The sequence below is a fragment of the Babylonia areolata genome, chromosome 7, assembly GCF_041734735.1.
Source record: "Babylonia areolata isolate BAREFJ2019XMU chromosome 7, ASM4173473v1, whole genome shotgun sequence".
Classification (NCBI taxonomy): Eukaryota; Metazoa; Mollusca; class Gastropoda; order Neogastropoda; family Buccinidae; genus Babylonia; species Babylonia areolata.
This window is the reverse complement of record NC_134882.1, coordinates 30824713-30852213: the sequence shown is the minus strand read 5'-3', so window position 1 is coordinate 30852213 and position 27501 is coordinate 30824713. Positions and strand designations below refer to the sequence as shown.

The 27501-nt window shown below is 41.8% G+C and overlaps 1 protein-coding gene across 3 annotated transcripts; it reads left to right on the top strand.

Annotated features, from left to right (window-relative positions):
* Positions 1-27261, top strand: LOC143283949 (uncharacterized). 3 transcript variants are annotated; one of them, XM_076590407.1, is made up of 11 exons: positions 1-46; positions 2135-2205; positions 3399-3461; positions 4870-4926; positions 10491-10654; positions 11654-12734; positions 13539-13686; positions 14170-14559; positions 20240-20413; positions 23637-23851; positions 25346-27261. In XM_076590407.1, the coding sequence occupies exons 2-11, from the start codon at positions 2144-2146 to the stop codon at positions 25656-25658; spliced, it is 2667 nt and encodes an 888-aa protein (XP_076446522.1). In that variant the 5' UTR covers positions 1-46; positions 2135-2143; the 3' UTR covers positions 25659-27261. The 3 variants fall into 3 exon arrangements, with proteins under 3 accessions (XP_076446522.1, XP_076446524.1, XP_076446523.1); XM_076590409.1 differs by having other exon boundaries at positions 11-30; XM_076590408.1 differs by lacking the exon at positions 1-46 and adding an exon at positions 107-196.
* The last annotated feature ends 240 nt before the right edge of the window (positions 27262-27501 follow it).

The following is a 27501-nucleotide window of genomic DNA, read 5'->3' as shown; positions in this document are numbered from 1 at the left end:
CAATGTTTGGTTTTCAAAACGAAAATTACGGTTTGCGACTATTTTGGTTTGTATTAGAAATTAAAGCGCATTTTCTGTTGCTGTTTGTTTGGTAACGTAAGTGGCTAACAGACTGTCAGACAGTTGTTTCTTGATAAAAGCTGTCGTCTTCATCTTCGTCTCATGGATGATAATATTGTGATTTTGACTGCCGTTAGTAAGTAGTAGTAGGGACTGGCATTTGACTGCATAGGCCTCACGGCCTTTTTTGGTGTCCCCATCAATATCGGTCTCCTTTTATTTGTGGGATACATATGTTTTCTTTTACTTGTTCTGTAAATCACTCATCAAAGTCAATACATTTTTCTTTTAAATTGATGTTCATGTCATTGTCAAGGAGATTTTTGTACACATTACTAGTATTTTGTGCAAGTTGAGTTCGATTGGTAGTGCATTCCACATTTATGCAATTGTATTAGCTAATGAATTTTTCCTTAGGTTAGTATTACAGTGCTCTTTACAAATTTTCATCATTGAATTTCTTGTACTCTCATAATCTGACATTCTAAAAATATTATTCACATTGTGATTGACTTCATTGTAGCAATGTAACATTTTGTATGTTTCTATTAAATCCCCTCTTAGCCTTCTTCCCTTTAATGAATGCAGATTATATATATAAGTCTCTGTTGATAGCTCATAGATTTGCATTCTTTTAATATTTTAGTTCTTCTTTGTACCCCTTCTATAGCTATAGATTGTCTCTTGAGGTATGGGTGCCACACAATATTACCATATTCCACTTGTTCCGTTGGTTGGCCTTACAGTTTTTTAATGACAAACTCTATTTTTAATTTTGCATTACAAGGAACATTTGAGAGAAGTAGTCCTTTTTTCCCCCTCGTCTGCTCCACACTTCTGCCACATGCATTGAAAAGTAAATATCAGTCACTGGAAAAATGTGACCACTCATATATATATATTTAAAAAAAAGAGAAATGTTTCCAGTTCTTGGCATCGCTCATGTTTTCCCACTAACAGTTTTATTTTCTTGATGACTATACTTATCCTGCAGTTGGTGTACCATGTAGGCTAAAGAGGTAAAGTTATCATTTCCATAGTCCATCAGACTGGCATACTTAGTCTGAAGGTCAGTGGACAGCCTGTGACAGAGTCCAAGGCCCAAGTTTGAACCGCCATTTATACAATACCATCTTGCTTGCTTGATGCTTGATGTTGTCGGCGTTTGAGACCTGTGGTTGCAGGTCAGTTCACCGGTCGGTATGTTGGCCATATCCACAGCTGCTTGCACTTACAAGGTCTACTGATAGCAGTCGGGGTTGTACAGTGCTGGGTGGTTGGCCCAATGGGCGTCAAGTCTGTTTTTAAACACGTTCATGCTGGGTGCGGACACTACTGACTCTGGTAGGCTGTTCCAAACCAACACAACTCTTTCAGAAAAGAATGAACTCCGAACGTGTAGGTGGGATCTGTGCTTTACTAGCTTCTTGCTGTGGCCTCTCTGGCATCTTCAGCCAGGGTAGAGAGCATACAGGATGAATTCACAACTTTGTGATATATATATGTATATATATATATATATATATATATGTCTGATGTTACTTGCAGAGCATATGCTTAAACTGGTATTGTCGTAATAACAAAATTAAGAGGCTGTATTGAATATCAGCAGTATCCACATTTCTTACCCTCCACTCGATGTGACTGACAGAGTGATCATCCTCACCTTGTGAACACTACTGTGTGGATATTGCCTCGATTATCCTCAGCAACCAGAGCCCATATTAGGCCAGTGGAACTGACATAAACAATTGCATTCAGGTTTAAGGTTTACACCTCTTCAGTTGATACGGCTGATGAAAATAAGTTCAATAAGTGTCCCTTGATAATAGGTGTAGGGGACATCATATATCTACCAATTCACAGACACCACCAGAATGACAACATGAAAATGTTGGTTTTGATGTTGAATGCCATTCTGAGGAACCCCATTGAATAACAGAGGAGTCGTCCTGTTATGGAACAGATGAAAAATAACCGGGGTCAGGTTTGTGAATGTTGAGTTGTTTTCTGTTGCATCCAATTTGGGGATCTATGTCAACAGCAGTTTAAGTTGTGTGTTGTTTGTGAGCAGATTACGATCATGCCAAAAGCAGCATCAGTAGACACAGCCAGTGGTGAGGCTCTTGATGGAAACACTCTCAAGTAAGTACAGATATGACCACTAGATTAGAACAGTATAGCTTGGAGTCATTTTCCTCAAAATCAAATACCATTTTATTAATACTTTACCATCATTATTTTGTAATGATGATTGCATAACTACTCAAATTTTATTTACTCTTTTACATATAGTTTTAACAAGTTTACATTTTATTTCTATTGCTTTGAGTTTTTGTGCAGCTGCGTGTAATTTGGTTTGGTCTGACATTATGAAGTATATATTTTATCAGTAGTACTGACTTTCCTATTCATGAGAGGTAAGAAACTTATTTTATTTGTAGACTGTTATTATGATTTTCACTTATTTTCAGCCCCATCTCAGTTTTCGTACTCAGCTGGGAAATATAGACCATTTACCTCTGTATTTCTTTGGTGGTATGTGAGTGTGTTTGTGGGTATGCATTTGTATTAGTATACTATACTGTATAGAGAATGTTTTGTATAATTTTTTTTTTCAATTCTTCGTCTCGTTGGTTTGATATCTGTTCTGTGTTCCTTACAACGTGATTTTGACATAAACACATTCTCTTAAATTCTTGTCATAATTATACTATTGCCTATGGTGCTGAATGGAAAGTCTTACAAACTCACACTCTCTCTGAGTTTGTCCTCTCTCTCTCTTTGCCGCTCCTCCTCTTTTTCCCTCTTTCTCTGCTCCTGTCACTCAACACTCACTATACATACACCACACACACACACATACAGTGTACACAGATACTACATGATCGCATACACACAAATCATTGTACATTCATAACTGAAGGTTAATTCATTGCTGGTATCTGTCCCATAGTAAATATTTATAGCTAAATACTCATTTGCTTGCTCAGTGTTCACACCATGAATAAAAAGGTTTGGCACAGTGAACGCTTTCCTTCTGATATAGATATATATCCACGTTTTTTTTTCATCTTCTGCACATCATTAAGATTTAAACAGTTTTCCTGGCATCTAGCTGCAAAAACACTCGCATGGTCAAAGTAAACAGCCAGAGTTGATATGTCTTGAAGATGTACTGCAGACCCAAAATATTTCACTGAAAGAGCGGTATTGCTGGTGTGGTCAGTCGTGTAAAATAAAGGGGAGCCAGTGGAAGGGTGCTGTTGAGAGGAGAGAGGATTGTTGTGCATCCCATGCCTGGACCAGTGTTTTATTGTTTGTTTTGTTGTTGGCAGGAAGCTGAAGCAGCACAACAAAATGGTGAAGCAGCAGAGAGAGCAAGACGCCATTGCTCTGCGGTAAGTTCAGTGCCGAAGCTTGGTGCACACACCTTTGCACATCGCTTGGTCACTTCATGCATTGTGTCCTTTTATGTGTAGTGTTGGGCCTGTGCACTTTCTTTTGTGCTTTCATGTCAGTCTGTGAAACAGCATATTTGCTACATATCTGTTGTGCATGTGTGTGTGTACGTGTGTGTGCATGCGTGTCTGTATCTCTATTTACATTTATTTTCCTTATTTGTTTGTTTATCCATTATCATTATTGTCTTTTTATTTATCTATTATTTTATTTTTTCTTTTCCCACATTTTATTTTATTTTACTGTCTGCTGATCTTCTTGTCTTTTTAATGTTATCTGTATATTTTTTGTTTATTTATTCATGTATTTATCTATTGATTGATTGATTGATTGATTTGTGTATTCATTCATCCATTAATTCAGTGATGTATCCATTATGCACTGTTTTTTCTCAAGGCCTGACTAAGCGCGTTGGGTTGTGCTGCTGGTCAGGCATCTGCTTTGCAAATGTGGTGTAGCATATATGGATTTGTCCGAACGCAGTGTCGCCTCCTTGAGTAACCGAACTGAACTGAATTTCTGCAGTGTGTGTTTCTTCATCATGAAATCTGTTTGTTGTTAGCTTTGATTTAATCGGTCGGTGGTAACATAATTGATAATTAGCAAATTAATGTATGTGTTCGTGAAAATATTTATGAATATAGATATGAATTCAAGATAAGATTTGAACCTTACGCTCAGTTAAACATGTTTTAGTTTTGACTTACAGTAAATTTAGATGTTTGCTCATTTGATGAAGAACACTTTTATTGTAGTTTAAATGGTTTCTTTTGAAATTACAGTTCACAGCTCCATACAAAACAGATATTCAACTTCAAGGCAGAATGTCCTCTTTGTATCAGTTTCACTGGCCTGTATTTATGTGATGGTATGTATGAATTTACAGTGACTGAATTGAAAAGAAATTCATTGTCAGCTAACACATGTTAAATCTGGGGAATGGCCAGTAAAATGTATGATTTTCACAAGAAACTGCTGGAAATAACTAGTTCTGTCTTGTTTTTATTGTAAATCCAGGTATCATTCTGTTGCCTTCAAGACTGATAACAAGAATATAAGCAAAAATCAAAGAAACAATAACAAAAAGCTTGCAGGCTTTTTGTGACTCCTGGTGAAAAGCTTCATCTTTGAAAAATATGAATATCATATTTTAAATCTGCTTTTTGCAATTGAGACTAATGCAGGCCAAGGTTGGTGTATTGGTAGTAGGAGAAGGCATGTGTGTTAGCTTTGATACTTACATTGCTGTTCATTAGACTTTCAGTTTCCAATTATTTTTTAACATGGATATCTATTGATATGATGTGTTTTTGTTATTTTGACAGTTTTTTGTACTTCTTTGTCCAGACAAAAACTTGAGCAATGGAAGGAAGAGAAAAAGAAGAAGACAGAGGAGCAGAAAAAGTGAGTGTATGCTATTCTTCACTGGCTGAATAAGCCTGCTTCCTGATGAACAGTCGTGCGCACACACACACACACACACACACACACACACACACACTTATTGATTGAATCACTCACCTTTGTTCTTTGTTTTGTCTTATATCTGTTAATAGCAAAAAGGTGTTAAAATAAAGAAAGAAAACTTGCTTTACTGTACTGGTTCAACACTGTACACATGCACTCAGTAGACACACCATCAACTTGTGCAGTAAGAGAAACCAGAATCAGAATGATGTAATAGTTGTAATATTTCCATACCATTATTTCTGATCCGTACCTTGCTTCTGGGTAATAGAGGCACCCTCCAAATTAGAAAACATCAACAATAATAAAAAAAAAAAGAAAGGTGTTCTAGTGTCTTAAGACTAAGTGCTGACAAAATACAAGCTATTGTCAGTCAGAAAGCAACTTGTAAAAATTACAAACACTTGGGCCATCATCAAAATCAGAAAGTTCAAACAGTTTGACCTACACCTTGAATGTCAACATTTTGAAGAGGAGTTCTTGCAGCATGTTCTGTCAGACTCAGAGTTTTGATTTTCCAGGTTCTCGCTAGAGGAGGAGGATGTGAATCAGATTCATGAGGAATTGATATTCATCATGTTTGAGATGGTACTGGGTGCTTTTGAACTTGTAGAAAGTGTATTTTCTAGCTTCATTTTTTTTTCCATTTTATACTGTGTTAATAGCTGCTGTGTGAGGCCTTGGCACCCACCGGCAGCTGACCATCGAGTAGCCAAGGTCATCATGGACAATTTTGTGTGCTGTCCCAACAGATAAGTTCAAAGTCCTTGCAATGTCATCCATTGTCACCCTTCTGTCAGACTGAATGAGGTCATTGACTGATTCGATCACCTCAGGAGACCTCACTTCTGTAGGCCTTCCAGGCCTGTCTTCATCCTCAACACTGCTCCATCCTTCTTTAAACAATTTAGCCACTTGTAGACATTTTTTCGGCTGAAACATGTGGCACCATACACAGTTGACATTCTCCTATGAATTTCAACTGGTTTGCACCCTTCAGCAACCAAAACTTGATAACTGACCGCTGTTCAATCCTGGAGCATGCTTCTTGGTTGGCCATCTTTGTTAATCGCCAAAACTCTCAAAGTTTTTTTTAATCTGCAAAACAAATTAAATCCATGTGAAAAAGAAGTTGTCGAGTTCTGTTTGACCTTAGTTTGCTAATCTAAAAAATGTGATATGTTGTTACTTGTTATCTTTTTATGTTACACACCATATCATATTATTTCTTTGGTATTACTTTTTACTGTTACTGTAAAGCACCTTAAGCTTTGGAAGGCGCTATATATTATAAATTCCCATTATTGTTATTATCATTATTATTATGATAGTGCTTATTACATAGTCAGTCATTTTATGTGAAAAAGGGCCAAACTATGAACTAACTGCTATAAAAATGATTTTTGCTGGAATAGATATTAGACTGTGTTGGGAAACAATATCAAAAAAGTCTGGGCGCACCACTTTTGTTTTTGACCCTATTTTTGATGTCAACATTTCTTAGTTGTTTTGAAAACCGATCACCTTATAGGGGACATATAAACACCATCGTTCTTACATAAACACGTTTTGTTGCATGTCAAATTAAAGCTCCTTTCAACTTAAAAAAATATATCTCAGTCTGATTTACGCATCTCAAAACAAAACAATGGCGAAAAAAACACTGCATACCCGCTGACGTCACATTTCACAGTCAGACTCGTCCAGCTCAAGAACGGAGTTGACACAGCTGATTCCATGACATTCTCTGCAAGCTGCTGTGCATGTCAAACCATGTTTCCTGCAGCCACACCTTGCTGAAGAGCAGTCAGTTTTGCAGTTGCAGTGGATAAACTTCAGCAGATCTGGTGATGGCGGTAGGTCAGTAGCAACAGGAAGAAGTTAGCCCAGCTGAAGATCCCAGCCCCAACCCTGTGGAGAAAGTTCTGGTTCTTTTCCTAGATTGGCCCATTTCTGTACTTGATAGTACACTCTGTAGGAGTGGTACCGAGCAGCTGATGAGGTGGGAGGCAGAGATCGTGCTTGGATCTGCGTGGTGTTGGATGAAAGTTGCTGTTGGTACTTGACAAACCGCAGTTTATCCAAAGTGTCACCCTTTCTTTCATTGTACAGGGAAACAAAAGCCTGTCCACCGGCTTCAGCTACAGATGTGTGCTCACATTTCTCAGCAAGAAAGTTCTGTGCAAGCCTAAGAAAATCTGAATCACTTCTCAGTTTCTTGATGGGCAGTGACTTCGCAATGCCAATTTGTTGAGATGTGGTATCACATCCACAGAAAGCGTGGACGAACAGGATATTTTTGCAGACATTGCTACCAGCACGTGTTTGGATTATTCTGCTGTCCCATATCTTGGTTTGACTTTTTTTTCTTTCTTGTTTTTTGTGTGTTTTTTTTTTGCAGCATTCTGATGTGAAAAACACATTGTGCATGGCTGGTTTAACATGATGCAATAATAGGACAAGAAGGTCTGTGTCTTCACCGATCACCACAGTTGTGGAGACTTCAGCAGACAAAGGTGTTTCCTGAACAATCAGGCAGTCAGCATCTCCCTCTGCTTGACAGGCTGGGATACCTTGGGTTTCAAAAGCATTTGTGACGAGTTGCAGAAACTGTTGCTTGTTCTCACTTCTGTGCATTTGCCAGGAAAGGTTCCTTTTTCTCACATAGGAGCATGTCTGCAGTGAAGGCAACATTCATACCAACCACGCCTTTGCTTCGGCTCAGATGTGTTGCGTCCTTTGTTCCTGGCCCACTGCTATAACCATCAAAGATTATTTTGGCATCTGTGTACTTTCTCGACACACAGCCAACAATGTCTCCACCAGTTCTCTGTATGATGATCCTCTTGGCCAAGGCAAGTGATGGAGCAGAGAACCGCCATTGAGAATGTACTTGACATTTTCACTCGGCAGAGAAGCAGATGCGCTCTTTTTTGACCAAAGAAAGTCTACAAGGAGGGTATGCTTGTTGGCTTCTCTGGGAAATCCACAAGTATCGAAAAGCGATGTTGGCAAACCCGTCAGCTCATGACATAGAACATAAAATGCACCTGAACTCCAAGTCCTACTTGCAATAGCACCATGACAGTACTGTGGCCGTGCTGCCTAGACAGTGGCCTATCCTACTGAGGTGATCATCAAATCACTGTCTTTTACCATGATGACGGATTTTAAGAACATCCTCAAGGAGTCTGGTATGAAGTTGATTTGGTTGTCAAGGCAGCCACCATCTCCAAAGTCTGGATAATTGCGTCTCTCGTTTGACATAGTCTTTATATCGTTGAAGATCAGTTATGCAGCTGTCTTGATTATTTCTGTCTTCTGATCTTGCTCATTGGCATGTCTCGTTGACACAAAAAAGGCATGAAGTATATCTTTGAAGCATTTCATATCAGAGAGACAACTTCAGGCCTGCCTTTTCCTAGCTCTGTGAAGACAGTGTCCTCCCCAAAATGATCTTGCAGTTTTTTTTTCAGGTACTGTGGCTTGCAATTCAGTATTAGGTCCACCCAAGATATCCTGCATTACTTCCACAAGTTCAAGAACAGTTAATTGGTCGTAGTCACTGTACTTCAGGTACTTTACCACACCAAGGAATGCTGCAGCAAGGGTTGTCCCATTTTTATATTCTCTGTGTGCTCTGAGAACGCCTGCGGAAGTCCAGTCCTGAACGGAATTGGAACTGCCTACAGTGTGATACACAGCAAAATAAGCACAGCAGTCCGATACAAAAGCAAGTCTACCAGTCACTTCAAAAGCCCACTTGTCATTCTGCCCCCTTTCAGCACACACTTTCTTTATGGACTCCTGAAAAGCGGTTGTTCTGACTGGAATCAGTGTATTAATTTTGCTATTTCTGCGCAACTATCTACTCTGACAGCAGGAAAAGCACTGGCTGCTGTAGTCCATTTTGCTTTGAAGTGTCCGCAGACACTTCCTCTTAATTGGAGATAATGCTTCTTCTCTCATTGCCCTCTTGTGTGCTGCAATCCTCTGTGTATGCATGTACAATGTGCGACATCTTGTATGGAAAACATGGCCAATTTCTGCATTGATAGTATCCCCACTTTGTTTACTGGCTGCGTTTATACTGTCACGACCTCTCTGAGAGCTTCACACGATCTTTGTCTTCTGTTGGCTCTTTACAGATAGTGCACTCATAGCTATCATATACCTCCTGGAAACATATCACACAGAAAAGCATGTTACAATGTTACAACAGAATTCTCTGAATATATAAGAGAAATGACTACAGTTATTTACAGCTGTTATTGATAATTCCATCCCCATTATGTGACATTTATGCATCTGTAATAAAAATGCAGCAAATAAGTAATAATAGATTTGTGAGAAGGGGAAAAGTACAGGCAGAAAAAAAAGAAAGTACTACCATAACTAAGGGGAATGAAACAGATTCAGGAAGATGGTTGAGGAAATAGTAATATGAATATGTGGGTGCATTCCAGTGTAACATTTGACAAATTCGCTTTTAAATTTATCAATAATCAATAAGCAGTCAGAAGTGATGACCCAAACACCCATCGCAGCTTTTGACAAAAAGAATGCACCATACACTGGTTTCCTTGCAACCCCTGCAAACCCCACAGCATTTATTTTTAGATCAGCGCTCCATGCGCCCATCTTTCAAATCACTGACTGGCATTAAATTCAGTTGGTGTTTTTTTTTTCATTTGGATTGTAGACTTTAGATTTACATTATATATCTATTCTCTCCACTTGATCATCAGTCCAAGGCAGGGACATGGAGAAATAACAACATACGAACGTCTGCCCTTGTGCTGCACAGTGACTCTTGCGCTTTGAAGTTGACAAGCATAATGTTCCACTTTCATTATATACCAGTAGATCTATAGCAGATCACATAAAAACCTTGTATCACAAACAAGTACTAGTCATTTGAAAAAATACTCAAACATAACACAGCTTCCTTACCATTATTTTCGTGGTGTTGAACATTATCTGCTTGGCCTCAGGATGTCAGCAAAGTCACATGACATGCATATTTCTGAGGTCACGAACTTCGAGGTATGGTGGACTGTTCGAATAACAACTTTGATTCAATAAAATCGCTCAACTTAATTAAAAAAACCCACCATATTTATACCATGGTGATCGTTCCGGACTTTTCACGAAATGCAGAGGACATATTTTAGAGTGAGTTGCACCAAGAAACATTTTAAAAGCACTTATTGAAAATTCAAAATGTATATTGACTGGACTAACATGAAAGCACTCCATTCTACGATCTCTTATGAAATACAAAGAGGGGTAGTGAGGGAACAGGAGTAGTTGGTAGGGTTGCATCTTACACATACGAGTGTGGCAGCACTGGCACAGAATGACAGATACAGTGGTATTTGATATATATGTAGGCCTGTTGCATTATTCAGTGATGAAATGCTCAACCCCATAAGTCTCTACAGAGATTCTGAAGTGTCTAAAATACATCTTTATTCATGATGTGATGCTGGTGAAAACAGAAGTGTCAAGCCTTTTGTGACAACGGTATTGAAACCAGTACCACCAAAGCCCGTGAATGCGCCCCAGAACAAGCCTCCAGCCCCTCACAAACCTGTGAGTGTCCCTGGGAAAGTTGTGTCCAGAACCACCACGAAAGAGCCTGCCAAGAGACCCAGCAAACCAGGTAAGCTGTGCCTTAAAAAAAAAAGAAAGAGATTTTTTGTTGTTGCTGCTCCATCATCATCCATGCCATTTCAGTGGCATTACCAACACACTACTTATATCATGTGTCATTCTTCATGCACAGCCACACCCAGATTTGCCTGTCACAGTCCCAGCTCTGGTAGTCCAGGGAGTTATCGAATCTGGGTAAGTGCCGTAGGAGGCCGCACACCAGCGGAGACCCTGTACAGTGTACTGCTGCTGAGTCACTTTGGTAATGTTCAGTGGTGCTTGTTCTGGTTCAGCAGTCACAGGACACCACCTAGTGATGACAATAATTACTTAGTTGTGGAGCATACTGAGTGAGCATTTGCCTGGGATAGGAGACTGCTGTCACATTTCCCCACTGACCGTCCCCAGTGAAATACTTGGCAGGAACTCACCACAAGCAGAGAAATGGAGTTGAAATCAAAACTGAGGTCACCCATGAGAGCAGGGCATGAAAGGCCACAGAATTGGAGCAATTTTTCTCCACAGTTGACCATGGAAGATGATGAAGACAACCAGTGTGAACTGTAACAGAACCTCCAATATTTCAGTAAAAATATTTCCAATTGTATGAAACAGAAAACATAACTCACATTTTTTCAGAGTGTACTGCTAGCAAAAAAAAAGGTAGAATTTGTGGTGGGGTTGCCTGTTGATTGACAGAAGAGCTGACTGATCATATCATATATTGTACTACAGAGATGCTGACTGATACTTTAGTTATTGGTTTGCATTTGTCATCCAGTACACCTGAATAGAAATGTCTCAGATTTGGCGTGTATCCAAGTATGTTTTTGCAAATGAATCATTCATATCAATACATTGTCTTTTACGTTCACATCTACGTATGTATTTGTATATGTATGTGAAAGTGTATACACATATGCACAAAGTTTCTGTGTGCATATTTATGATTGTTTGTTAATGAGAATGACATACTTGAAGAGAGTTGATATGAGCGGTGTGTTTTCAGTGGTCACCAGGGTGAAGCCTTTGTCCCGGCCACAGCAGGCAGGCAGAGGGCAGAAAGAGAACTGTCAACCTGTGGGGTCGGTCAGAGGCCAGCCTGCCATGGTCAGCAAACCCTCCCAATGCCCCACAGGTGATCGTGGGGCCAACACCAAGCCCCCAGCCCATGGAAACAAGCGACCAAACCAAGGCAGCAAGCCTCCGACCCAAGGCAGCAAGCCTCCGACCCAAGGCACCAAGCCTCCGACCCAAGGCAGCAAGCCTCCGACCCAAGGCACCAAGCCTCCAACCCAAGGCAGCAAGCCTCCGACCCAAGGCAGCAAGCCTCCAACCCAAGGCAGCAAGCCTCCGACCCAAGGCAGCAAGCCTCCGACCCAAGGCACCAAGCGACCAACCCAAGGCACCAAGCGACCGGCCTCTGAAATGTTGACCCCGCTGTCTGGACACGGCCCAAGGTTTGGCAAGCGCCATGCCATTGCTCGTTTTGCTGAGGGCATGGAGGAAGGGCAGGAGGTGGCACGGCCCACCAGTCTGGCAGAGGAGCTGGAATCTGCAGCTTGTTCTGGGGAGGCTGTCTCTGAAGCCCTCCTGTCTTCAACTGTGTCCCAGGCCTCAAGTGATGCCTTGCCTGCTGATGAGAAGCTTGCTGACTTTGATGACGGTTTTCAGTTACCAGAAAATGAAAACGCCCAAGGTAACACCTTTGTTTATCAGAGCAGCACTAAAAGAGCCTCGCGTGACAGCCTGACGTCTCGTTTCCGGAAGTCCAAACACCAGTCCCACCCAGTGAGGAAGAGTTTGGCACCCGTCGCTCCTAAAACCAGCAAGCCCATGCCCCGTCCTCCAGATGTCAAGAAAGCCTCGTGCAAGTCCGTGCACACAGGGAAACAGTCCATGTCCAGGTCTGGCAAGGGAATCCTGAAGAGATCCCGTGGGTTCACCGCTGGCTCCAGGTTGGGAGCATCCCCTGTGTTGAAAGGGGCTGCCTCCTCTAGCCATGTACTGTTTGCTCAAGACACGGAGAAAGGGGAGGGGGCACACTACCGCAAGACTCCAGGCAAGACCAGGACAGAGGAGTTGATGAGGTTAGCAGCAGCTTTCAATTTCATGCAGCTGTGTTCATTGTGTGGTCATGAGTATGTCCACTTCCTTTCTGTCAGCTGTCTGTGCACTCTACCAACAGTTGTTTCCACTGGGTTTTGTTTGAATCTGGCTTCTGTTTGCACTGGGTTTTGTTTGAATCTGGCTTCTGTTTGCACTGGGTTTTGTTTGAATCTGGCTTCTGTTTGCACTGGGTTTTGTTTGAATCTGGCTTGACTTGTTAGGACAGTCACCTGATAATGTAACTGTGGACGTTAAACCTGACTAAGTGAAACTGTGGACAGCAGTAAGTAAATAAGCTGTTTCATTGAAAAAAGACAGCAGTCTGGCCAACATAAACTCAACTGTTATGTTGCTGTTTTTTAAGAGGGACACCTTTGTGACATGTTTTAGTGTTATGTGTGTTAGCTCAGTGAGATTTGGACCTGGTGTGTTTTGTTAACAGAATTCTAACTTTTTATCCAGTGTGCTTAACTTATTTTGTCAAATTGCAAAATACTGTCTTTGATAATCATATGTCTCACACATGCACCCCCGCACACAAGCACACACGCAAACACACACACACACACACACACACAATCACCAGCTCCCACAACACACACCAGTTTTCATGACATACATACAAATACACATACACACACTCACTCACTCACTCACATACGCTTACTCACACTTGCTCACAGTGAAAGAAAAAAAAAAGAACAGGAAAAACACAACCCAAATGAAACTAAAAAAGCAAGTGTAGTGAAGGGTGTGGTGTAACAGTGCAGCGTGTATTGTAACAGGTGGAAGCTGAATCAGTGGCTGGAAGCCAAGGGAAGGACGCCTCTCAGCTTGCGACATGCGAGCTGTTTCCACGGGGACGGGGAGGGCGAGGGTCAGCCTAGGTCTCAGATAAAGGCCAGCATGTCTGTGGAACAGCTGTCCAGGCAGGTCGGTCCCCACAGTGTCTGTGTGTGTCTGACTGGTCTGACATTTTACCTTTGTTGTGTGGCAGAGTGGTTGGATGATTATACTATGAAAAAAAGAAAAAGAAAAAAAAGAGAGGTATTTTGAGTAGAATACCATTCATGTATGGATACACTTGCAGACTTGTCACCTGCTACATTTTAGTTGTGGCATGCTGCTATACTTTAAAAAGAAAAAGAAAAAAGGAGAGCTATTTTGGGTAGAATACCATTCATGCATGGATACACTTGCAGACTTGTCATCTGCTACATTTTGGCTGTAGCATGCTACACCAAGCTTCAGAATGATATGCTGCCACATTTACAGTAAAAAAAAAAAAAAAAAAATGCTGTGCTGAAGTAGAAAAAAAAGGAAATAGTGCTAAAAATTATAAACTAAATAATAAAAAGAAAGATTGATACTTTTCCTGAAAATAATGCCGCCCCCCTACCCCTCCCCACTGTTCAGGAGAAGACGCTGGCCAAAGAGGACCTGCAGAGCATACGCAAACGTCTGGAGTGGACGGGCAGAAAGAGAGTACCCGCCTCACTCCGCTCCTCTATCTCTTTGCCGAAGGACACCGCTGGCAACAGCAGCAGCAGCTCTGACGACCACTGCAGCACTCAGACCACCGTGAAGGGACAGCAGGCAGAGTGGAGGGTGAGAGCAGGTGGCAGCACCACCCATGGCGTGGACGTGGCAGACAGTCGGCCAGCAGAGGGCACTGTGGACCGGTCAGGAGGCCGGTCATCCAGGAAGAGGGCGTCGTTAGGGGGGGACAGCGAGGATGGGCGGCGCCCAGCTGGCACAGAGCAGCTGGACACAGAGTGCCGCAAGTGTCTGAGCGCCCTGCAGTCGGTAAGGATGGGGACAGGGTTTTCCTTTCTTTGTTTTTTTGTTGTTTTTTTTTTTTTAAATTTCATTGGGTTTTGTGATCATTTTGTAACTTCTTTTTTTTTTTGTGATCTGGAGATAATGGAGTGAGTGAAATGGCTGGTGTTTCCAGCAATACCTTGTTTGTCTGTCTTTATATTTACAGCTTAGTCTTCTGTTAGGTAGCGGCAACCCCCATGGTCGATGCCAGGAAACCTATGAACGCCTAAAAAATTGACTAATTTTGAAGTGCATTTTCTCAAATTTGATTTCATTTTGTGAAAAACTATCCAATTGAAATAATTATTTATCATCCATATTTTTAATTTTTATTGTGTTTGCTTTATGCAATGGGTGAATGAGTTCGTGGATAGAAGAAAAAGAAGTGTACTGTAACGCGAAATAGCGATCCTTGTTCAATGGCGGCCGGCGTCTTTCTGAGTGTGATACAGTTAGTTTCAACCACATAGTGGAAAAAATCGCATCCGTTGCTTTCCATTTATTGGTTACTGTTCGAAAAACTGGGAGCCATGAAAGGCGAAAGTTCAAGGAGAACTTTCATGTGTTTTTTTTTCCAAGCCTTGGGCGAAGTAGGGTAGTTAGATCTGAGTGCAAAGTTATGGGAATTTTTCGGCTATCTTTCAACGCCTCACGCAGTTCGAAAATGAAATTCGACCCTGCGTGATACTGCATGAGCGGTAAAGAGCATTTTCTGCTGATTTCAATGGTATCCGAAACTAAGATTTTTGATCCATGAGCAATTTGCTCCAGCGATTCAAAAGCAGGTACCCCTCTTCATCAGCTGCGTTGGCCCAATCAACATTTGACACAGGAGAGCGGCACTTCATCAACCACAAAAATGGCATTGTTTCTCCAGAAAATCTTAAGTTTCATCGGTAAGTTTTATATTATTTTTGAAAACAAATGTCTTTAGCACTTTCATGCACAATATTGAGCTGGAATTCTTTGAATCAGGATTTTGATCGATGTCAGTAACCGAGCAGCTTGGATCTATTTCATCAGTGTTTTCGTAAAGTGACACCGTGTTTCAATCGGACCACGATTTATTTTTTTCTGAGTAAAACACACAAAAACTATTGGTACAGAATGAAAAATTGACATGTTAAAACGGAGCCCATGAATTCCCATTGCTAATATTTGATTGATTTTTTGCTTTAGTAAGCAAAATATTACCTGGGCCTAAAACCGGAAGTGCTCGGGACAGCATTAGCGTCGTCTGCTACAAACTCAGTGAGTGTTAAATAAGTGAGTAAAAAATTGTAATGTGGTTTCTTTTTCGATAAAATGAGTGTTTCATTCAACATCACACAAAAGTCTGATATTCTAGTTGCATTTTGTTTCGATAGCTGTAAAACTTTATATTGATATATACAGATAGATACTATGCTCTCACATTCCAAAAAGAACAAGAACACCAATTCATACTAACCCCCTGCCCCCCCCCCCCCCCCCCCCCCCAGGCCCCTTCCTCCTCTTCTCTCCTCTGCAAACTTCACTTTACTAATTTGCTGAGAGTTGTATAGTCATTCCCCTCCCTTGTCTTTGAGTATCTCCCACCAATGGTAAGGAGAGGGGAGGGGGTTGTCAATGGTTGTGGCAAACTTGGCATTGAGCCAAATCGCTGACCACTTGCTCCAGCTGAGAATCCCTGACTGCTGACAGTGATATAACCCACCATCACCTCCCTCCAGTCATCCCCCTTCCCCATTTCTTTCCTGTCAGTGGAGTAGGTGAGAGAGAGAGAGAGAGAAAGTTTGCATTTGCACATGTATGCTTGTGAGTATGTGTATGTATGTCTGAGTATGAAAAAAGTGTAATGTGAAGAGATATATGATTAATTTGAACAGTGCAGTCAGCATCCTGTTTAAAAAAAAAAATTAACACCAATTTTTAACAAACCAAAATTAGTAAAAATAAAATCAGTACAATAACACCCATAGCCTAAGTAAAGTTGCACATCAGGTTCAGTCAAACTATATAACACTATCAGGGATCCAGCAATTAAGAGTATAATATGTGTGTGTGTGTGTGTATGTTCATGGAACCCATGATATGCTGTGCATCTCGACTGCATGAAACAGAAAACAAAGGGATAATTCAGGAAATGATAAAATACAAAATACCATGCACATATTGTGAATGAAATATTCAGTTTGATATATATATCTAAGACATGCATTCTCACATACATATATATCAAAGAATAAGATACTAAGTATGATGTGCATATTAACAATAAAATATTCAATATTTAGTAATCATATATACCTAAGACATTTAGTACTATATTCATCACAGTCATGAAATGTAGTACTCTGAAGTGGAAATATTTGAGTAAATAATCACATGCAACAAAGACACATAAGATGAACAGTACATGTAGATGGCAAAGCTCTTGTCAGCAACTGGAAAGGACAGACCCCCAAAACTTCAGCCTCAGTTGTCAAAGCCTAAGTTGTTGCAGCAATCTGAGTTATTGTGTGAAAGGTAAATGCAGCCAAATAGTTCAGCGCAGTGAATTTTGTGTTGATGTTGAATGAATACTTACCTGTTAGTATGCCATTTTTGTAATTCTGTTATCACAGTGTTTTCCTCCCACTCAAAACATACTGAAATTGACAAAATCCTAAACATATAACTGAAAGCTCTGTTTTTGGTTTTATGTTTTAAATTGAATATAACATTTGTTCTTTCTTATGAGCTGATCTGTGTATCTAACATGTTGCAGAAACGGCTGCTCATGGCAGAGGCATGCAAGACCTATTCAATGATCCAAAAAGGCCAGTATGAACATCTCAGGTAGCGAGCAGCATGTTATTGCTGATGCCAGGAAACCTGTGAGTGCCAAAAAAGAGAGATTTTTTGGTGTGCATTTTCTCTCTTGTGAATGCCATTTTGTGAAGAAATAAAGATGCATCATCCACCTTTTATTTCTTATTTATTGTGTTTCTTTTATAATGAAATGCATGACTGAGTTCATGGATGGAAGAAAAAGCTAGAGAGCTGAAAGAAAATGGATTCATATATCTGTCATTTTTGCAAGCAACTTAAGTAATATTTGCTCCCTCCTGGGAACCTGTGTCATGGAATGCCCCATCAACCTACCCATTCTGTATAATGCTCTCAAGTTGTATTTGTTTACAAATTTGCAGTAATTTTGCAGAAGCTGATCAGCCAAGACCACTGGTAACTTATTGCGGCTGTAACTTCAATATTTTTTCAAAAACAAAAATTTTGAAGAAGTCTCATCCACAACATGCACCCTTTTTTTTTTTTTTTTATAAATTTTATGAGAAAATCAGGTATCATTCCTTTTCTGCCAACTTTAGAGGGAAGTTTTAAGGTTGATTTTAATTTATTTTGAAAGCTGACATTTCACTTAATACACACAATATTTCCTGGTCCTGCTTGTGACAGTTACTGAAATATTCATCTTTGCAGCATGCTACCCCAATAAACAGTCTTTTTTCCACTGGTCAAATTGAAGATTTTTCAAAGTTTTAGACTCTGATACTTAAAATTCAGTGAACTGTCCTGCCTGAAAAAAATTCAGTCACTTTTTGTGATGTATTCTGCAAGATATTGTATTATGAAATGCAGCTGTCTATTCTTTTCAGTGCTGTAGACCTTCAAAGTTGCTATTCTGTGCAGACTGACATTTGACAGGCATATTTTCCAATTTCTTTGCTGCTGAAGTGTTATTGTTTTCTTGTGCAATATGCCATTATCATATGGTTTTTAAAAGTATGTGAGTTTTCATTACAGTACCCTCATGGACAGTACAGTATGACTGAAAATGTGAAAATATTAAGTACTAACAGCATGTACGCATCGTCACATCTTTAAAATGGAATATCTTCAGAACCAATCAGGGTATTCACTTACTCTTTTTTTTGTTTTTCTTATATTGTCATGTTGTTTGCCAAAAATCACATTTCAGTCATTGTGATGAATATTTAAATTTTCACTGCCGCCACCTACTTCTGTGGAGGACTATGACTCTCGAACTCTCAGGCGAGATTGCACTGGCTGCAGCTTTGTGGGCTAGTTGGCCTTTGGGGGCCATCCTCAGTGCTGACTGCCCTAAAACCCTCTTGGCTGAGAGAGTTTGGATGTAACTTGGGCAAGACACTCTCCACTATATTCAAATTCTCACCCAGATAGTTGGGACAGCAGTTGCTTCTGCTGTTCTGATGGTCATATTTGGACACAACTATAATACATATTTTCAAAGCACTTGTGAAAACATATTGGAAGAAAACCATGGACATGTCTTGACAGTAGGTTTTAATCAAAGAACAAATTGTTTAGATTGTCATAACCTCAGAGTATCACCATACAGCAGATGACATCTCATGTGAAATAACCACAAAAGACAAAAGCAAAAAAGGCACAAATAGAGAATTGCTGTGCATCTTTCAGTTTTTCTTTTGAAGGGATACCACTTTCTGTAAAATTAAAAAGTTTCATTTCCATCGCTGTGCATATTTTTATGTTTATTTTTGAAGTTATTCTGTGTAAATATTTTGATTTGAGTATGATATAAGAAGTGGATGAATATGTTGATGTGTTCTTGTCATTTTTGCAGTGAAAACAAACTGTGCATGGTAAACGCTATTGATTTTCCAAACTGAAAACTAGAATTCACGTGTGTGTGTGTGTGTGTGTTCATGTAACCCATGATATGCTGTGCATCTCGACTGCATGAAACAGAAAACAAAGGGATAATTCAGGAAATGATAAAATGCAAAATACCATGCACATATTGTGAATGAAATATTCAGTTTGATATATATAAGACATGCATTCTCACATACATATATATCAAAGAATAAGATACTATGTATGATGTGCATATTAACAATAAAATATTCAATATTTAGTAATCATATATACTTAAGACATTTAGTAATATATTCATCACAGTCATGAAATGTAGTACTCTGAAGTGGAAATATTTGAGTAAATAATCGCATGCAACAAAGACACATAAGATGAACAGTACATGTAGATGGCAAAGCTCTTGTCAGCAATTGGAAAGGACAGACAGACCCCCAAAACTTCAGCCTCAGTTGTCAAAACTAGAATTCACATAAGTCCCCCCCCCCCCCAAGCCCCTCCTCAATAAATTCAGTTTTTGAATGATTAATCATCTTTACCCATAATTGTTTTTATACCCATTTCCTAAATGACTTTAGTCCTTAGGTGTGCGTGTTTGTGTATGGGCATGTGTATGCATGTACTTGTGTGTGTACTTGATACTCTGTATTGCTTCTAAAATCCGTTGAACAGATTGATATTAATAAAAAAATGTCTGTCTGATTATTTTATATACATGCCTATTCTTTTACTGCAGTTGTTGCATGATATATGTGTTATTGTGATCATTTAAGCATTTTGTGTATCATATTGAAGGACTGTGATTGATTGTTTTGTTTGTTTGCTTGCTCTTTGTGTATATGTCTGTGTCTGTCTGTCCGTCTGTCTGTCTGTGCTCTCCTCTAGCCTTTTCTTCGTCTTCAGTCTACTTTCCTGACACGTTCCACACTTTACGTCCTTCCCCTTTTGCAGACGCCCCTCTTGAGGTTATGTTTGACCAGTGTGTGTGTGTGTGTGTGTGTGTGTGCATGTGTGTGTCTGTCAGGGTGCACTGGGAGCGGAGGATGCCCTCCAGTGGCTGGACAGTGTGCGTGAGGCCTGCCCGGAAGTGGTGCGCCACGCCCCCTGGTACAGGTGTCAGGTGGCGGCCCTCAAAATGCTGGGCGATTCCGACAGCTTGCTGGGGGCCTTTGAACAGGCCATTGTTCACAGGGCACAGGTAGGCCACACCACACCTCTCACTGATGAACAGGCCATCGTTCACAGGGCACAGGTAATCCACACCTCTCACTGATGAACAGGCCATCGTTCACAACGAACAGGTAGGCCACACCACACCTCTCACTGATGAACAGGCCATCGTTCACAGCGCACAGGTAGGCCACACCACACCTCTCACTGATGAACAGGCCATCGTTCACAGCGAACAGGTAGGCCACACCACTCACCTCAGTCAGTCAACACAACAGGATTTTCTGAGAAACTCAGGAATTTCGGGAGAGAATGTACCTGGATTATGCGTCAATAAATGGTAAGCAGCAGGATCAAAGTTATTTTCTTCTGTGCTGCAGTCAATCAGTGCATGATTTCCTGAGAAACTCAGGAATATATCCGGAGAGAATATATTATGTAGATTATGATTCATACTCTCTGTTCCCAGCCAGTATTGTGTGCCAGTGTTGCTGTGTCTGTTCCCAGCCTGTGTGTCAGTGTTGCTGTGTCTTTTCCCAGCCTGTGTGTCAGTGTTGCTGTGTCTTTTCCCAGCCTGTGTGTCAGTGTTGCCATGTCTGTTCCCAGCCTGTGTGTCAGTGTTGCTGTGTCTGTTCTCAGCCAGTGTTGTGTGCCAGTGTTGCTGTGTCTTTTCCCAGCCTGTGTGTCAGTGTTGCCATGTCTGTTCCCAGCCTGTGTGTCATTGTTGCTGTGTCTGTTCCCAGCCTGTGTGTCATTGTTGCTGTGTCTGTTCCCAGCCAATGTTGTGTGTTAGTGTTGTTGTGTCTGTTCCCAGCCAATGTTGTGTGTCAGTGTTGCTGTGTCTGTTCCCAGCCTGTGTCAGTGTTGCTGTGTCTGTTCCCAGCCTGTGTCAGTGTTGCTGTGTCTGTTCCCAGCCAGTGTTGTGTGTCAGTGTTGCTGTGTCTGTTCCCAGCCTGTGTGTTGTGTGTCAGTGTTGCTGTGTCTGTTCCCAGCCTGTGTGTTGTGTGTCAGTGTTGCTGTGTCTGTTGCCAGCCTGTGTGCTAGTGTTGCTGTGTCTGTTCCCAGCCTGTGTGTCAGTGTTGCTGTGTCTGTTCCCAGCCTGTGTCAGTGTTGCTGTGTCTGTTCCCAACCAGTGTTGTGTGTAAGTGTTGCTGTGTCTGTTCCCAGCCTGTGTGATGTGTGTCAGTGTTGCTGTGTCTGTTCCCAGCCTGTGTTGTGTGTCAGTGTTGCTGTGTCTGTTCCCAGCCTGTGTCAGTGTTGCTGTGTCTGTTCCCAGCCTTTGTCATTGTTGCTGTGTCTGTTCCCAGCCAGTGTTGTGTGTCAGTGTTGCTGTGTCTGTTCCCAGCCTGTGTGTTGTGTGTCAGTATTGCTGTGTCTGTTCCCAGCCTGTGTGTTGTGTGTCAGTGTTGCTGTGTCTGTTCCCAGCCTGTGTGTTGTGTGTCAGTGTTGCTGTGTCTGTTGCCAGCCTGTGTGCTAGTGTTGCTGTGTCTGTTCCCAGCCTGTGTGTCAGTGTTGCTGTGTCTGTTCCCAGCCTGTGTCAGTGTTGCTGTGTCTGTTCCCAACAAGTGTTGTGTGTAAGTGTTGCTGTGTCTGTTCCCAGCCTGTGTGTTGTGTGTCAGTGTTGCTGTGTCTGTTCCCAGCCTGTGTTGTGTGTCAGTGTTGCTGTGTCTGTTCCCAGCCTGTGTGTTGTGTGTCAGTGTTGCTGTGTCTGTTGCCAGCCTGTGTGCTAGTGTTGCTGTGTCTGTTCCCAGCCTGTGTGTCAGTGTTGCTGTGTCTGTTCCCAGCCTGTGTCAGTGTTGCTGTGTCTGTTCCCAACAAGTGTTGTGTGTAAGTGTTGCTGTGTCTGTTCCCAGCCTGTGTGTTGTGTGTCAGTGTTGCTGTGTCTGTTCCCAGCCTGTGTTGTGTGTCAGTGTTGCTGTGTCTGTTCCCAGCCTGTGTGTTGTGTGTCAGTGTTGCTGTGTCTGTTCCCAGCCTGTGTATTGTGTGTCAGTGTTGCTGTGTCTGTTCCCAGCCTGTGTGTCATGTGCCAGTGTTGCTGTGTCTGTTCCCAGCCTGTGTGTCATGTGTCAGTGTTGCTGTGTCTGTCTCGAGCCTGTGTGTTGTGTGTCAGTGTTGCTGTGTCTGTTGCCAGCCTGTGTGTTGTGTGTCAGTGTTGCTATGTCTGTTCCCAGCCTGTGTGTCATGTGCCAGTGTTGTTGTGTCTGTTCCTAGCCTGTGTGTCATGTGTCAGTGTTGCTGTGTCTGTCCTGAGCCTGTGTGTTGTGTGTCAGTGTTGCTGTGTCTGCCCCCAGCCTGTGTGTTGTGTGTCAGTGTTGCTGTGTCTGTCCCCAGCCTGTGTGTGTTGTGTCAGTGTTGCTGTGTCTGTTCCCAGCCTCTGTGTTATGTGTCAGTGTGGCTGTGTCTGTCCCCAGCCTGTGTGTTGTGTGTCAGTGTTGCTGTGTCTTTTCCCAACCATTGTTGTGTGTCAGTGTTGCTGTGTCTGTTCCCAGCCAGTGTTGTGTGTCAGTGTTGCTGTGTCTGTTCCCAGCCAGTGTTGTGTGTCAGTGGTGCTGTGTCTGTTCCCAGCCAGTGTGATGTGTCAATGTTGCCGTGTCTGTCCCCAGCCTGTGTGTCAATGTTGCCGTGTCTGTCCCCAGCCAGTGTGTCAATGTTGCCGTGTCTGTCCCCAGCCTGTGTGTCAATGTTGCCATGTCTGTCCCCAGCCAGTGTGTCAATGTTGCCGTGTCTGTCCCCAGCCTGTGTGTCAATGTTGCCATATCTGTCCCCAGTCAGTGTGTGGTGTGTCAATGTTGCCGTGTCTGTCCCCAGCCAGTGTGTCAGTGTTGCCGTGTCTGTCCCCAGCCTGTGTGTCAATGTTGCCGTGTCTGTCCCCAGCCTGTGTGTCAATGTTGCCATGTCTGTCCCCAGCCAGTGTGTCAATGTTGCCATGTCTGTCCCCAGCCTGTGTGTGGTGTGTCAATGTTGCCGTGTCTGTCCCCAGCCTGTGTGAGGTTTGTCAATGTTGCCATGTCTGTCCCCAGCCTGTGTGTCAATGTTGCCATGTCTGTCCCCAGCCTGTGTGTCAATATTGCCGTGTCTGTCCCCAGCCTGTGTGTCAATGTTGCCGTGTCTGTCCCCAGCCAGTGTGTCAATGTTGCCGTGTCTGTCCCCAGCCAGTGTGTCAATGTTGCTGTGTCTGTCCCCAGCCTGTGTGTCAATGTTGTCATGTCTGTCCCCAGCCTGTGTGTCAATGTTGCCGTGTCTGTCCCCAGCCAGCGGAAGAGATGGCCCAGCTGTTGACAGCCACCATGAAAGAACTGCTGTCTGAACAGACCAGGAGTGCCACCAGGTCTGATGCTCGATCCAGCAGAAGGCCACGCTCTTGTGGCCAGGTGGTGATTCGTGAGTCAGAGGTACAGGAGGAGAATATGTTCCAGTCCACTTTCGTGAAGTTTTCTGTGACAGAAGTGACGCCCTTCAAGAAGAGGTCAGTTTTACATGTGATACGCTACAGGTGTCTGTATAGCGTTGGGCCTGGTTGATGCTGGGATGTGTTTTGAAAGGAAGTGTAGTGTACAGTATTATCACGTAGTCCTCAGCCTAAAAAGGATCTCCGTAGCAGCATTTTCATCATCCTCATCTTAATTCATCATCAGCATAGAATAAAATGGTCCTAGATTCTGTATCCTTTCATGCTGTGCTCTCATGGTGACCTCAGTTTTGATCCCCCTTCCACTTCCATGCTAAGAGTGAATCCAGTCAACGTCTTTGGTGTTGGCAGATTCATGATTGGCCTGTCATGGTGGCAGTCTCCATTCTGGGGGGTGGGGGGGAATGCTCACTCTGGCTGTGCTGTGTTGTGGTGTCCTGCGTACATTGAATCAGAACAGGCACTGCTGAACACCACCAAAATGACTTGGCAGCAGTGCAGGTGTGCATACATCCGGTGACCTAATATCAACAGTTCTCTGTGGACTGCTGGCGCTGAGACTGTGACAGATGAACCCAAGAGTAGCTGTGAATGGTGGACTCGAAATGAGCAGTGTGTAAGCAGTGCCACTGAAACAGTGCAGATGATGTGGCAACCAGAAAAAAAAGAAGAAAAAAAAAAGTATTTCTAGAGGATTTGTCACTATACCAGGGCACAACACACTGTTCTGTCCTTCAGAGTGTTGCTGACCTCTGACGTGATTTTCCTAGAGGACCTGTTGCATATTGTGCGCAGTGCAAAGTCCTCACTTTAGTATAGATAGCATCCTTGCCTTTTAGACATTGTGTGCTAGAAATTTCTTTATTTCTATTGCTCTCTTTGTTTCAGCCTTTTTTCTGCCTTCACTATAGTCTACTTTTTCTGCCTCCCCAGTCCATTCCCCTTTCTTTTTTCCGGCAAGCCGTAACACTTTTTTTTTCTCTCTTTTCTGTCATCAGTGATGAACTATCTGTGCTGTCTTGCTCTGGTGAAATGGTAGTGTTACTGTAAACAGTAGGATGGGGTCTGGTTGTCAGTTCTGCAATGTTATTTGCCATGGCCTTTGGTTTGGCTTGGAAGTATTTTTTTCTCATTTCATTATTTTTTTTTGTGTAATCATGGGATGATGTCCTCAGCACAGCAGTAGTCCTAGTTGCCTGAAGGAGCTTAATGGTAAAGATAAATGTGATGAATTGTGTTGTTCACAGTTGTTTTTACTTCAGATTTGTTTTGTGTTTAATGTGGTTGAATTTTTTAAAATTTAGTTGTCCAGGCGTGATAAGGCACTGTGTGGTCAGCTAGACTGTAAGCAACAATGCTGGATGTGTGATATTTCAAGACGGCCAGTTGTACACAGTGCACAGTCCTGACTGTCTGACAGACTGACCACTGTATTGTTTGCATTTTGCCCAGCTTTGTTTTCTCCATGTGCACCCATGGGGAATTTTTTGAATATACATCTCTTGACTCTCGACTCCTGACACACGTGTGATGCACTGTGTGTGACGACAGGAGGAGGGCCACAGACGTGGAAAACAGACTGGTGTCGGTGGTCACGCCCGTGCGACGCTCGGCGCGTCTCTCCCTCGCCACCACTGCACCCAGTTCGGTCAGCAAGGGGCGGCTACCCCCCAGCACTCCCCACGTGACGGAGTACAACGCCCTGGAGGAGGTGCCCAGTGCGGAGAAAGAGATGATGTTGTTTATGCCAAACTTTGCATTGGCCTCCATGCTGGAGGAGGTGTCCCCACAGGAGGTGGGGGGGAACAGGGACTCTCCTGGGTCCTCAGGCCTGGAGGGGTCAGCAGTGGAAGTGGCTGAGTGACTTGTACTGTAGTTTTTTTTATTGCCTCAACTGTCAGTGACTTGTCACAGATTTTGATCGCCTCAGTAGTCTGACTTGTAGCCACAGATTTTAATGGCCTCAACAGTCAGCCACACAAGCGGATAAATCAAAAGCAGATTGGATGCATGTACACGGACTGAGAGTTTTTTGGCTTGATGGATTGGCGCACGTATCTGACTATTTAGGTTTTGAATGGACGTGTATGATATTGACAGTTTTGCTGCACAGATGAAGTTGTGAACACGTGGATAACTATGGCTTCTCAGATGAGCGTATATGGATAGTTTGGCTTCACGTGTGAACACATATTGACAGCTTTAAGTCATAGATGTTCATATTTTTAGGAAACAGTTTTAGCCTTAGTGAGTTTTGGCTTGAAGCCATTAAGGTTGAAGGGGAAGAGTTCTGATGGGTGGTTGTGGTGGGGGCATCAAGGAGTTTGTGGGTTAGAGATGGGAGGAGGAGAAAATGTGTGTGTGTGTGTGTGTGTGTGTGTGTGTGTGTGTTTTAATGTGCATACTTGCTTAATTTACTTTTAACTTTCTCAGCTCAAGCTTATTTGCATTTCATTATAATGTTTGCGCATTTTGAACAGTGAATTTCTGAACCTGTTTATTGATAATATGTGACCCTCCACCACGAAATGAGTCGCTTTGCACCAGAGGTCGATTTTTAGTTATTGGTATATCATAAATCTGCAATAAACGACCTTTACAGCGAAAAAAAAAGTTTGTAAATCGGGTGATTCTGTGAAAAGTTATTGTGATTTGAAGTTCTAAAGTCGCGAAAGTAACGAACTGAGAAATCAAGGCTGAAAAGTTTTGGAACATGTTCATAGCAACCACATACTTCTAAGCAAGATATGTTCATGAAATTTGGCACACACATACGTAGTGGCAATATCCACAATTACACAAAGTTTGAAAGAAAAATATTGAGTGTATTTGATTTTATTCAAATAAGAATTTTCTTTTTCTTTTTTTGGAAAGAATTGCAACTGAAGTATTAGTATACTTACTTTTTAATCACCTCAATATGACTAAAAACCTTCCAGTTTTAAGATAAGATTTGTTGTGGTGTTGTTTGTGGTCCAATTACTATGAAACTTTTGCTTTGTATAGTATGTGTACTAAAATTTATGCCAGATTAAAGGTAAAAAATGCTAAATCATGATGCCGAATCATGTAATTGTTGTAATTCAATGTGCTCACTGGCTTAGTGTGCTTGTGACATTACCATAATCTATACAACAAGCACAACAAAATAACAAAAAAGATCCACACAACAAAACTGCTCATACAAAAGGTACAAGTTCATGTGTGTTTTATCCCAGCATAGCATCAAATGAAATAGACTTCATAATCCAAATGAACACTTCAAACACTTCATCTGCAAAGAAAACCTACTTGTCAAACCCATACTTCACACAATAAAGACACACAACCTCATCAAACAAACACTCAATCTGCTTAAAAAAAAAAAAAAAAAAAAAAGTGCAGATATGTTGCACAGGTAATCAATTCTTGTGGTACATAGTGTCATCAGGGTGGATGGTGTTGATGTTGAACCTTCTTCCTCCACTCTTTTTTTTCTACTGGTGGTGTCAGTATGTTAAAAAAATGCATGGTTTATCCTGAAACAGTTTGTTATGTAATACTTCTTTATCTCTTTTCATTTCCTTTGTTTTGAATTATTTTCTATATGTTCTAAAGTTTATTCATTAATGCTAAGAATGTTAGATTAAATATCAACAGTAATTTCAGTTTTGTACATTTACATCACAGCTTTCATTCTTTACACAGGACTTTACAAAATGCTTTAC

Excerpts from the sequence above, each read along its gene's own strand:
- LOC143283949 (XM_076590407.1), top strand. The coding sequence starts at position 2,144 with ATGCCAAAAGCAGCATCAGTAGACACAGCCAGTGGTGAGGCTCTTGAT. Across the intron at positions 3,462-4,869 it reads CAAGACGCCATTGCTCTGCG|ACAAAAACTTGAGCAATGGA; the intron begins GTAAGTTCAGTG and ends TTCTTTGTCCAG. Across the intron at positions 20,414-23,636 it reads CCATTGTTCACAGGGCACAG|CCAGCGGAAGAGATGGCCCA; the intron begins GTAGGCCACACC and ends GTCTGTCCCCAG.